The 13,691-nt window shown below is 36.3% G+C and overlaps 1 protein-coding gene across 4 annotated transcripts in view; it reads right to left on the reverse strand.

Annotated features, from left to right (window-relative positions):
• Window positions 1-1,125: 1,125 nt before the first annotated feature.
• CBLB (Cbl proto-oncogene B) overlaps window positions 1,126-13,691 on the reverse strand; it is a 138,171-nt gene continuing 125,605 nt past the window's right edge. For all 4 annotated transcript variants that reach the window (XM_072884379.1, XM_072884387.1, XM_072884371.1 and 1 more), the window contains 2 exons: window positions 13,255-13,374; window positions 1,126-7,915 (listed from right to left, as the gene is read on the reverse strand). In XM_072884379.1, the coding sequence (XP_072740480.1) occupies window positions 7,653-7,915; window positions 13,255-13,374 (383 nt within the window). In that variant the 3' untranslated portion in view covers window positions 1,126-7,652. The remainder of the gene's footprint in view (window positions 7,916-13,254; window positions 13,375-13,691) is intronic.

A 13,691-nucleotide genomic window follows, 5' to 3' on the forward strand; every position in this document is an offset into this window, starting at 1 on the left:
TGCTATGAGAACTGACTGAGCGTTTTGCCACACAGAATTTCAGAGCTGTGCCAGAGACCACAGCAAGGTGGGGGTGAAGAGTAGTAGTGTGAGGGTAAACACTAAAATAAGGGTATTAACTATGGTGCAGATCACCTAGGAATGATACATACAGGCACATAAGGCCCTTTCATGTGACTATGCTGTGCCCCAAACATGGTGAGTAAGATTTCCCCCACTTCAGTGCACCCTTGCACACTACAACTCAAATTCCCTCCTCCACCCACACTCTGAAACACTTAACATTTTCCTAAGATGTCAGACTTTTTTTTTTCCTTCTGCATTTTGCTGTTTGCTCCAAACTTCTACCTGTCTTCTCTCACCTGATTCACTCCACACTTTCCTCTCAGCATTTCCCCTTCACCCCTATTCCCTCCCTCCTCTTTCCATTACACCATTCCTGCTCCCCCATGATAACTCATGGTTCTAAGACACCACCTTCACCATCTCCTTGCTCACTCAGCTTGTACATTCTCAACCCTTCCCTCACCGTCCAGCTGTCTTGTCTCTGGAGAATCTCTTGATCTCTTCTGGGTGGGTAGTCTACATTTGTATGAGACCTAATGTAAACTGTCCATTTCTGTTAGATTTTGGGAAAACTATAACACGTGCCCCCAGGCAGCAGCATGCAAAAACAGGAACCCTCTATCTACAGTCATGTTTACAAATATTGGTTCACCTAAAAAGCTACAAAATTATCATCATCACAACCAACCTGTGGGCAAGGTTACCTGACAAATGAAGAATAAAGGTCTTTTGGGGGCACTTGGTGAAATCATTCAGGTGTCGCATTTTAACCTTTTTTGTGCAAGAATTTTCAAGCCACATGATACTTACTTCTTTGACATCAAAGGTAGAGAGTCAACCTTTTATCCCGGCCACTCATGATAATCAGTTACCTTTACCTGCAAGTGACTTCCCAACTTAATTGACACATCTTATAAAATTTAGCCCTTCAACCTTCACCTCACTCAGTACTGTAAGTAATCAAATATAATTGTGACTTTCCAAGCTACAAACCACACCGGTTGGACAAACTTCTTAACTCTCATATTGAGACATAAGCCATCTCAAACACAAGGACTGTTATTAGGAGAGGATGTCTTTATTGGTTTCTTTTCACATCTCAGAAACAGAATAGGGATCCGCTGAAATAAGCAGTGGATTTCATCTCCATCCCTGACAAACAAATCATGAAACACAAGAGCGTATTTCCAGGCCGAGAAGGGAGCAGGAAAAAATGCCAGTGACATTAACAAAGAAAACAGGCTTTCTCAGAACTGTGAATCCATTCTGGACAACTGTGCTCATAGGGGCCATTCGTATGTGGCGTGGAAATCTGTATAATGATTGAGACAGACAAGACTAGCAGAACACTTATGAGGGGTAACAGAGAAAATACAGATGTGGTTGCAAGCTGAGATGGGAAAGTGTCAAGTGTCTGTCATTACTGAGATGAAGGATGCGCTGGTGGTTGATGTCACTGTGAAGAGATTCATGCTGGGAGGAAGAGAGGAAAAACAGTCTTAAGGGAGCAGAAGAGGGTGCAAAGTGATGCATCTGTTGTGGGACAAAGGCAGGGCTGAACTTGGCCCAAGCTGGGATGTGTGAGAGCGGGATAATTTGAATTTCAGTGTATGACCCTAGATAATAAAGGTACTACTGATAACAGCCATAGTGAAAAGTACAGAGAATAAAAATTTTGAACTAATGGTCCAATAATTCTATATGGACCATACTGAATTGGTAATGAAGATGTAAACTTCAAGAGGAAACACCCGAAAGTCACACGTTCAAGCAAGATAATAGCTTCAGAAAACTACACCAGCCACTACCTTGAGGTATTTCTGAATGGCTGATGATGTAGACTTACATATCTTCTTTGTACAGCATTTGAAGTACAGCGATAGTCAGTTAGCAAATTAACAAAAGACAAGTTCTCTTTAGGGCACTTACTGCATTGTGGTCTAATGAAAACTAGGGAGCATCATGAAGGTCTAGAGATCAGTGTCCTAACTAGGGATCAGTGTCCTAATCATTACACAGACGCATAGAAGAAAGCTCTCTATTTTGGAATAAATATACGCACCTCCCCAGCTACCTAGGGAGAAAAACTTGCATTTTAAAACATTGATGACTATAGTAGCTTGATTATTCTGCAGATTCAGTTCAGCTATCCAAAAGGAGCAGATATTTTGCAGAGGCGAGTACCATGGCCTAGTTCTGAACACCGCAGGCTCGCATCAGTTGGAATACTCTCTCCTTCATGCTTCACCAGACTAGCACGGACATATGCATGTACATATACACACCCTTCAAAAACCAAGATGATGAGCTTTAAAACAGAGGTGTTTCCACTTAAACCCTTACGAAGCTTTTGGTTGTTTTGCTAGCACCAAAAACCACCCTGAGCAGAGTGCTACTTCACACTTCCCTCTGCTGCTAAGAGCCTTGTCTCCTGTTCCAAAACAGCATGTTTTTTAAAGAACTTCTTGGAGAAGGACACTGTAATTGAAGACTGGAGTAATCTTAACAAATACTCCGTCATTTGCACTAGACACCCAGGCAGTTCAAAACAGCTAAATCTTGTATGCGAACAGGAGAGAGGGGCTTGGATTGTTAGGACAGGATTGTCTTCTATGTAGTTCTCTGCGCCTCTCCCATCTTGCTGGCTACCGTGGCAGTTATTGCAATAAAAAAAGCTGACTTTTTTCAAACAAGTATTATTGTAGTTAGACTGGCTGATTCCTTCACAGATCGACAGATGCAAGCAGCTTCACAGTCAGAAGATCAGTATTCAACGGGTTTGTGCTTTTGTTTCTGGCAGGTCTAGGAAGCAAGAATCTTGCCATGGTTCATATTATTCTGAGGCCTTTAAATTCCTTATGATGTTCAGGAAGGTTATAGGATTAAGATTCACAAATTCAAGATTTATTTTGTGATTTAAGATTAATATATTTAGCATTAAGGATTTATTTTGAATAACAATTTTCCCTGCTAGACATGAAATCATCTAAGGACAAATGGAATGTTTAGGTGCCAAAGTAACACACAGTGTTTTAAAATATACATTTATCATTTTCCTGATGGAGACTCATTGCAACTGATAAATGGAGGCAGGTATCTTGTACAGAATGAATGACTGGGTCTATCAAACAAAAATTCCTGAAACATTCCTAGAGCACCCAGCTGCTAAAATCTGATCATAACACAATAAAGTGACAGCTGACTTTCACGGCAGAAGAGTAAAAATGAAAGAAATAGGCAGCTACAGTACTCTGGGCAAGTATACCAAACAGTTAACTTCCCTACTTAGTAATATGACTAGTGACCTATATAATGGACAAGGATTTAACATAGACGAAAGAAAGTACCATGAATATCTCATCATCGAAGATCTAATGCAACCTGCAGGGAATGGTGTTGGGCTTTAAATAGTAATAGTTGTATCGTCATGCATAGTAGAAGGGTTAGATTTTCTAAACTTTTTTCAGAATGCTGGAATACAGTAACAGAAAAAAAAATGTTTTACACTCTTAAAATATTTTTTTACATTAACAGTACAATGCTTGAGAATGTAAATGCACAGGATGTTAAAGAAATATCAGTGTGAGCTTACTGTAATTTTCTTCAGGAAAAAATTCCTGTAAATTAACGTACAGTCGGACTATATGTTCACAACTTTGGATTCTAAATATTTAATGATAGTCATCTTTCTGCCATACAACTATTACATGCACATTCTGAAATTACTGCCAATTTATAAATATTTACTACTGAAATTTAGAAATGAAGTAATGTATGGGGATATAAAGCGAATGTCTCAATGCAATGATTCACCTTATTTTAGAGCAAGGCCTAATTTTTCTGGCTTACAAAACAATGGTTTCTAAGACCCCTACACTGGATAGGCTATGTTTCTAAAGCAGCTTATGAGAAGTGATAATATTCAACAACAGAGAGACACAGTCTTGAAAAATCACGGACCAACCCAACATTCTGTTAACATTAATTTTATAAAATACCTTACAAGAACAGATAAAGAACTTGAGCTTACATAATAACCAAAATTTAAAAAGAATGTTGAATAAAATATAAATTAATTGAACACATCACTAAGTTTGCCACATGTTAGACAAGTTTATAAAAGGCATTTTCAGATAAAATAGTTATTTGAAAGAAAATCCTTCAAAATGGAAACTACTGAAGTCCTTTTTCAAGAAGTCATTCCTAAAAGACCTAAATTCCAGGTCAACAGGTAGTACCTGCATTTGCTTAGAATACGGTGTTCATTTGCTTCAAAATTTGTCAAGCTTTAAGACACAAATTTAAACGCTTTCAGGTCAGAGTCATCAGTGCAAAGTAAAGCTTCAAGCTGAAAATGAGAGAAATATAACAGAAGAAATGATCCTGGTACAAAACTTCCTAAATTCACATTATGAAAAAAACTGTGCCAGATGCACTCTTGAGATACTGAACATTAACGAATTTTACCAGTGCCCATTTTAGGGTTCCAGCCAAGCCATTAACATGGCTAATCATATTAAATTCTTTTATTTTAACACTATTTCAATTTTTTTTCTTCTCATAGTCTTTGGAAAAGGTCCATGCTGCTGATGTCCACTTAACTTTGCTCAACTTCTGATTCAGCCAATTTGCTTAAAATGCAGTAATTTGGCCAAAAGGAGCTAAAAGGTGAGGCCAACAGACACCAGAATGATGGCCTAAAGCCTGCAGTGACATTTAATTGGAAGAAATATGATAGCACATGTTTCTGAGTTTAACCAACTTTGTTCATTTAAGCACTCTCACTGAAGTCAGTCTTCCTTGAAGTTATATATGTGCATAACACACTGCCAGGCTCAAACCCTGAAGTCTTTCAAAGGTTAAATATGTTTAGAGAACTATGTGTTTAGAGAACTAGACTGTAGCCAGATTAATTTATTTTAAGCCTATTAATTCCTGCATAGCAAACATCAACACTCTAGCAAAGCAATTTCGCTCTGTCCGACTTTAAAACTATTAACCAAAAGAGGTTTGAAATACTCTTCACGTTCCACTGTTTAGAAGTGTTATTAGCACACTCATTTAAAGATTAATGGAACTCTTTTCAAGTTACCACTCAGAATATTGTTCATCAAGCTTTTTTTAACACATACTAAAAAAAAAAAAGAAGTGTCACTGGTGTTCACAACCAGAAAGGAGAAGGAAAAATTTAAAAACTTTAATCTATCAGGCAGCAGCTTCAGCCTCTAATTGAAACATAAGGCTGTCATTTATACTAAGCTGCTGCATAAAAAAGAGAAAATGAGTTCTCCATTACAATTCAAAATTTCAAAACTTAGTCTGTGGATTGTTTGCTCATCCTTGTAAAGCGTTCTGTTTTCACTGTTGTCATTGCTATGCTGGCAGTTATGCTAGAACCTCATTAAAGTAATTCCAGTACAACCACAGTGTTTAATTTAATAGTATGAATCATTCTGAATTTATAGTTAGCTAAAATGCTAGAGTGTAGTTTGGTTTGTAAACAAACCAAATGAACAAGAGGGTTCAAGACTACACAAAACTTTCCCCCAAAACAGAGGAAAGAGATTTACTTGAACTAAAAGCACAGAATATAACTTCAACCAAAACTTTTCATAAGCTGTACTCAAGGAATAAACATTTAAAGGAAGCTGCAAATGCCCTTTTCTAGGGCATAAACTCAGAATCATTTGCTTAAATCAAAATGGAACAGAAGCTCTTCCCTATACCCTGAATTCTCCTGATGATCTTTTATCACTGAAGCAGATTAATGATATCCATACTATGCTTTATGATGCTACAAAATAATTTATTTAATTAGTTTTAAGAATAAGTTCTTTGATGAAACGATGGACTTCGAGATATCACAGTAATTTCCACTGGGTGTTCCCAGTTATTTTGAATCCTGCACTTCAGCCATCTGCTGTCTTTAAAAATAAAAATAAAAAATCTTTAAAACAAATGCATTGGCTGCTGAGATCTGATCCTGTAAGTGATGTAACTTTTATCACTTGCTCTGAGTGAAGGAGAACACTGACAGCTGAAAGGGAACAATAAATATATACCTCACACCCAGCTTAGCACACTGTGAAAATTCTCATATACTGGTCACATCTCAAAATGTGAAAAATATTCTACCATACGGTTTTATCTTTTCAATAGTAATAAAAGAAAAGAAGATTTCAAAGTTTCCTAAAAAACAAGAAAGCAGCAATCTTAAGAATTAATCTGGAAATATTTGGACTCTTAACTTTGAGTATACTAAGAACAGAGTCGTCTTCTCTCTCTCTTCTAAAATTGGGAAGATTTTTGATTTGGCTTGCATCAATTTGGACCCAAAAATAAAACATCGAAGCCTGGAGTATCACTAACCACGTAAAGCAAAAATGTATTTCCAACTAAGCAGCTGGAAAGTGAGTGAATGAATTTGGGTATTAAACACATACTTGAGAAAAATAAAGTGTACAGAGGAGGAGGTTACTAAAGAACTTTGCAAAAAATATTGCTACAGTAGCATTAGGAATTAACAGTGCATCAAAGATTTAAAGTTTCCATGTTAATACAAACTGATCCAAGCCACAATGAACCACAGGATAATCACTCAAACAAAAAATTAACCGCATTCTACTTTACAGAAGCTAGAACTGGAATTTACCTGAATACCATTAATATGATTCAAAAAGATTCCTTCTGGTCTGGCATGCCTCAGTTTATATAGGTCACAGAGAACCGGTGCCATTAGTGTGTAATCAAAACACAGTATTAGCATGTGCATTTGGCTTTTTCGAACATTTGCAATCAAATACATTTGAAAGAGCTTTTCAATGTCAGAACTCAGTATCATGAAGTGTTTTATTTGTTAGTTGGGATTTTTTTGTGGAAACTGTGTATAAAAGACCTTGAGGACAACAGGTCATGGAATTCATGTTAAACAGAAAGCTGCCCAACATTATTGTCAAAATACCTTTAAAAAGGCAGTTCATATACAGAGTAATGCATTTTACATTCAGATATTTCCTCTCTCAAAAGCAAAGGAATCTCAGAAGAAAAAAAAAAATCAGTAGTGAAGGCCACATACTTTTTGCATTTGATGAGCTGAAATGCAAAAAAACAATTAAAGCATCTTGTAAGAGGGGAAAAAAAACCAAACACAGAACTTCTGGAAAGTGATGATTTAGTTGATGGGGTGGTCAGCATGGAAACTGTTGGGAATGCTACAGCAGAACTCACACAAGTACAAGGGAATATGAACAGGAACATAGTACAGGCGTCAACTAGAAAACTGTAACTTGCCAACTTGTAAACAAGAAAAAGCATTTCACAGATTAAAAGTTCTAGGGAAGTAAACTTCTTTAAATTATTTTGTCAGTTCAACCCTGATTTAAAAAAGTATGGCTAGCAAAAATACATAAGCCTCAGCATATTTATAAGTCTTGATCAGAGCAGCCATGAGCCTTTGATAAACGGCTGGAAACAAACACCCTTCTACTAAGGATGAAAGAAAAATATTCCATTCTCCTCCTCTTCTCATTCCCCAATCCACATGTGTATATGTAGAATTCACATGCTCCAAGAGTATCTTGATGCTGCTATAGATTGAGACGTGGGGAGACCGGTGGAGGAAAACAGACAAACTCTCTTAAAATACTACGGGCCACGTCAACATTATTCTGGGCAATTTCAAGTGCCCTCTTGACTTCTTCAAAGGAATAGCCCTCTCCCATAAGTTTTGCAATTTTTGCATCCACATTTTCCGTGGAACTGTCAGAGCTGTATGCTTTCCTGTGGTGTATTTCTGGTGCAGTCCTCCGAGGAAGTGGTTTAGGGGGCCTGGCTGGTGCTTGTGAACCATCTGTTTCAAATAAAGGAGATAGAAATCATTATAAATTGGCTTAAAATACTGTTATAGGTAGGTCAAGTCTCATGAAGCAGTTTAAAAAGCAAAATTCTAAAGAAACATGAAGAGATACTTTAATTCACTGATATATCTCATTTTAAAATTCAGACAGAAGCTGAATTCCTCAAGAACATCCAAAATTGAAATAATGTAGTTAAATACTATTTCAATAATACGATAGGAACATGCAAGTTACAATCTGAATTATCCAAATTTGGAAGAAAAAGAAAGTATGACAAAACAGCAAAGATGGTGAAAATAGCCAGTCAAAATTTTAAAGGCTCTCCACTCTCAACCCACAGTTTGAGAACTTTTTCTTAGTCTGTTTTAAGAAAAAACAAAACAAAACAAATTTGATCACAATTTTATTCAGGACCATATGGAGGAATCCAGCTAGATATGCCTGAAGGAGAAAATTCCTTCACTTATTGGTACATCTTGCAGATTCTGTTCAGTCAATTGCAGTTCATTTCATGCATAGCAGCTATGCAGAAGTACAACAATATCTGGTTTCTCAAAGCAACCTCTAGTCCAATTATTTTCAGTGGTGAGAACAGAACATGATCCTTCCTCTCCAGTCCCCCTTTGGAAATATATCCCCTTTCCTTCTCTTGTATGGAAAGGCTACCTTCACAGTTAATGCTGGTGCTAACAATCACGATGTGCTGATGAAAAAAGCTAATATTCAAACTTGCTAATCTTCTCAGAGTCAAGAGTTTTGTGCTCAAGTAAACTTGGTACTTCACTGAAACCTCTTTATCCTCACTGATTCCACAATAAGAAGCTTAAATACAAGCAGCCATAGAGCAGAAAACACTTTCAAGAGCAAAGTATTTAAAAAAAAAAAAAGAGTCTTTGATCCTTCAAAAAGGGTTCTAAAAAGTTCCATCAACACTGACTTTGACAGATAAATTAGAGGAATTTCTAGCTGTGATACTTCATGTTTACTTACGCTGACAGCAATGGCATTTTGCAGTGTTAAGTACTTCAGAGGCAGTTTTTTAGTGAGGAAAGAATGTTGTATTTCTAGTATTGCTGTTACAACATGCTACCTTATCATAACACTGGATAGAGAGAACTGTAATTCAACCGAGTGCATTAAACACTTCAGATGAATGAAAATAGTTCATATTAGTGAACGTCTAACCAAGGTGTATTTTTCTCTCAACTTAGTTTCTAAGCAATCAGATGAGAGTGTTGCTATAAACTTTAATTCCATTTCTTAATTCAGAGAGGATAAGCAAATAGTACTTTTAGCAAGATGGTGATATTCATATAACAAATGGATGAGAGTAATTTGATTAAAAATTTACAGTAAGGGGCTAAGATTAATTTTGTTCTAATTTCATTGCCTATTTTCCTTGCAAATAGCTATGACACAACCTACAGATAGTGAGAGCTATTTCATATTAGTTATGATTTTTTCCTCTCTGAAGATGAAAAAAATTATATAAATGCTAAACATTCTAGTAAACACACCTGAAGCAGATCCAAACCTGCTATGAAGGTGTGGAAGATCCATAAAACACACTGGTTTGAGAAGTTAACTATAGCTCAGGAAATGTTAATAACTAAAAACCAAATCAGAAACAAGTTCAAATTTCTCATTTCACTTATTTTAGAAAACTCAAGACTGTAACAGAAGAACATTCTTTATATTTAAAATAATGGTATATCATGTTAAAAACAATCAGTTTTCTTTCACAAACATTTCACACTGTTTTAATAAGCACATTTCATTATGGACTTCATTTCTATAGAGGATGAAACAAAAATTGATTTGCAAACTTTACATTTTCCCCTGGGCTTGAAGTACAGAAGAAATTCCTTATGCATAGATCAGATCCTTCTGTGTGTGTTACATGAGATATTTTTTGCTCTACCCAGTCTAATGCAGGCTTACAACTGAAGTTATTTCTTGTATAAAACCTTCATTTGCTGAAGCTTCCAAACAAACTTTCTTAAGCAATCACATCATTTAGAAAGGTCATTTTTAATTCTGTCAGCAGATTTGCAGCATAGGCATTTTATTCTCACTTCACTGACATCTCTCTGTAGCACAGACTAAGATCTTCAGCCCTCTCTCTCTAACTCAATTCCCATTATTATTTTTTAAGCGCTGACATCTCTTTCAATATCTTCACATCCACATAAAATTTTAGCCGAAGCTGGGTATCACATTGGATCCTGAGCTTAAAGATTCTAAGCCTAAGCTGAATGTCCATCTGGACACTGAGATAGAGGTATTTAAGCAGGACTTTCCTTCCCAACTTCCCATCCTCTCTGATGTTTCAGCCGCCGCGGATGCTTAACTAAAAATTCAAATAGATTTTCTAATTGGGTAATTCAATTAACAGTTTCTACAGCAAGGAGCCTCCTCTATCACTCACATTTCTGTAATTCAGCACTAGATTTAACCCTTAGGTAACGGGTTAGTACCAAGTCAGAGACAGGCTCATTCAATAAGTGTTTAAAAACCATGGAAAAAGTTGTAAGGTGAGAGCTTTGTGGCACAGTGGGAGGAGGACATTTCTAATGATGCCAACTGTCTATTCCTCTCTGCTGTGAAATGGCCCTCTTCTTTTCTTCCCTTGCTGCTTCTCCTGTATGTTCCATGGTCTTTCACCAACAGGCTGAGAAGCATCAGAGAACCAGGTGACAAAGGCTTGTTGTGCAAGGCCCTCTGCAGAGCAGTGGCAAGCAGCTACATCTAATCTAACTGGGGTACAGGAACAAGGCATACCTGGGGGACATCTATACTAAGGAACTGACAGAGCAGGGAGAAAATGAGAAAGGAGTAACTGCAGGTAGTGGTCCACCTAGCTCTTAGGTATGATCTTCACATTACTGCAGCAGATTAGTCCTCTTAGGGTTAATTGAAATCCACCCTGAAATAGTACGTGACACCTTCCCCCCAACATTTCCGTGTAAAGGAATTTAAATTTGCACGCAAGAGCTTTAATAAGGCCAGGTGAGGGAATAGGAAGCAGAAAAATATACTTAACTAGCCATTTGAATCCATTTCTTACAGAATAGCTAAATTCAGTAAAATACAGCAGACATCTATATTAGAGGCCTAATTTTCTTCTACCTTTTCCATGTATGATTGGCTGTGCTTACGTAAAATATGCTAACTATTAGCAATATCTCCTCTTGCTTTTATTGTAATAATTTTAAAAAGTTGTATTTAAGAAGTTGGAAAAACTATGCCTTTGGGATAGTTAGGTGCATAGTTGAGAACTATTTCTTAAGTGTTCAATACTAAATATGTTGCTGAATTATAATAAATTTCTCATTACATTTAACAATTCAGTTAAACTTCATGACAGCAATCTTAAAAACAGTCAAACCAAAGCACAGAAGTTAAAGGACTCCCCATGCTACTCTAGGGAGCCAGTGGCTAAATTATAATTAGATTTTAGAGTGAACTACATTTCTTTTCCAGCTAGTTCAAAGGATCACCATATGAAAGGGCTGAAATGAAGAATTTCCTAAGTGAACTGATTAGTTCAGAATAAATGCAAAAACCAAAGTTCTGAACAGAGGTACATCTCTACATTGTCTTTTCAAATCATAGATGAAGGTGAATCAGTTCATCCTGAAGCTCATCAGTTCTGTTCTATGGAATTACTGCCACCGTAAAAACAACTTTCCAATTAAGAGTATGACATGATCTATCACATAGTTTTCATTTAATTGAAATTAAATTCAATATCTTGCTGTACATCATGCTGATTTAGAATGATATTTATAGCAAAGGTCGACATGTGGGTGTTTTAGAAGATGGCTGTGGGAAACATACAGATAGAAAAGTATTTATTAAGTGACATCAGAAAGCTCCAAGATCTTAATTAGCAAACATCTTGCAGTAATTTAGGAAAATTAAAAATTGTTCTACCACAGACTTGCAAGAATTGCAGGAAAACTCTGTAGCTTTAAAAGGTAGTTATATCATTGTCATAATTTGTATTATAGAAGAATTTAAAATGCCCTAAATAAATCACGATAACATTGTAAGACAAATAGATCCCTCACAGTGTCACATATAATACATGCATTATAAAACAATTTTTTTTTTCCCCTAACAACAGGGGGAAAAAAAAAAAAAAGAGAAACACTGTTATATTAGTAGAGGTATCCTCCCAAAAGTGCTACTATTTACCAAAGGCATCACACTAATTCTCAAATGTGCTATTCATTAAAAATTTTGTAGCACTCTTCAGGCTTACTTAATTTCCCCTGTACTTTAAGTGGGAAAAATATATTCTTTCATTCCTATACCACAGCAGAGATGAACTACATATTCCTAAGAAGGAGAGACATATTTACTATTAAAAAATGTATCATTTTTCCACTTCTGATTGTTGCAATTAAACACTGATTATCATTACAACTGAAAGCCTAGAGAAATAAGTTCCTTCGTTTCTTTATGCATTAGAAAAGAGTTTTCACGCATAATTCACTCTTATGTGGAGAACAAATAATGGTTCAAAGCATCACTTGGCTCTTTCTTTGTGTGGTCTCCCCACATAGCAAAATGATGCAGGTGGGACAATCCTCCCCCTTCCCCATATACCATGCACATCTAAAGAAAAGAAAATTTGCCTACAAATTGGTGAAAGTACTTTGAAATATAGGTAATACTTTATTTTATATAATTATTTTAATTAATTTGAGTAGCTTTCCTTTAAATACTATTTGTGTTGCCTGAAAACCATAAGCAAAATTTATATGGCAGAGAAATTGCTTCTACTGGATCTGTTCCATTGCAAATGGAAGACTGAATTTTAATTGTTTTGATTCTTCTTGTTTTATTAAAAAACATTTTCAAATTTTCTTAGAACTTCAAACAAACAGATCAGCAAAAAAGATCAGAAAATAATAATACTTTAGAGAGCAAAGCTACTTTTTTTTAGGAGCAATGAAACAAAGATGGATGTGAGATGCATGTGGTCCCTGCAGGACTTCTGATCTCTTGTGAGCTTTAAAGGTGGCAGAAAAATATCTGCCTTTCTCAAAAAAATAAGGAACACTAGAACTCACATAAGCATTCAGTTTGGCAGCTGGTGAAACTGACGCCATAATACCTACACCTACAGACAACAGGTTGCCAATTATACCTTTACTGCTGAACTTTAATTTCTGTTATCCTTTGATGATTTTATATTTTTGTAAAGCAATATTACCATTGCCATTTGTTGCCTGGAATGACGAAAATCTTATTGGACTTTATGGATCAAAGTTATTTACTTCATAAAGTTCTAATTTTCTACAAGAACAGTTTTCTACCTTACCTGAAGAGGGAGGAAGTTGATCATAGTCTTGAGATGTCCTATTTGTTTTGACGTTTTCTCCAGTTACTCTACGAGCAGGTGGCAAAGGAACATGACCAGTTATCGGATCAAAATGGGGATCTGTAATAACAGAACAAAAAAGGTGTCTTAGAATAATTAGAACTATTACCTGGGGGAGGGCTGATGCATAGAACCTAGGCTTAAAATAGCCTCCCTTCAGACAGAGGAGATGTGAATCCAAGCAGAGGTGTTCCCCCATAGCACATAAATATGCACATATACATCCAAATTCAACACTTGCATAGTAGACATGTAGCTGTGTCTTGAAGTGACAAAAACAAGAGCACAGCTCAAAGGTGGTCTATCCTGCACTGACCATGGCTCTTCTGTTTACATCCATGAGGTACCTTTCAATTACCCAACCCTGACACTGCTAG

This window comes from Ciconia boyciana, chromosome 1 (assembly GCF_034638445.1).
Source record: "Ciconia boyciana chromosome 1, ASM3463844v1, whole genome shotgun sequence".
Classification (NCBI taxonomy): domain Eukaryota; kingdom Metazoa; phylum Chordata; class Aves; order Ciconiiformes; family Ciconiidae; genus Ciconia; species Ciconia boyciana.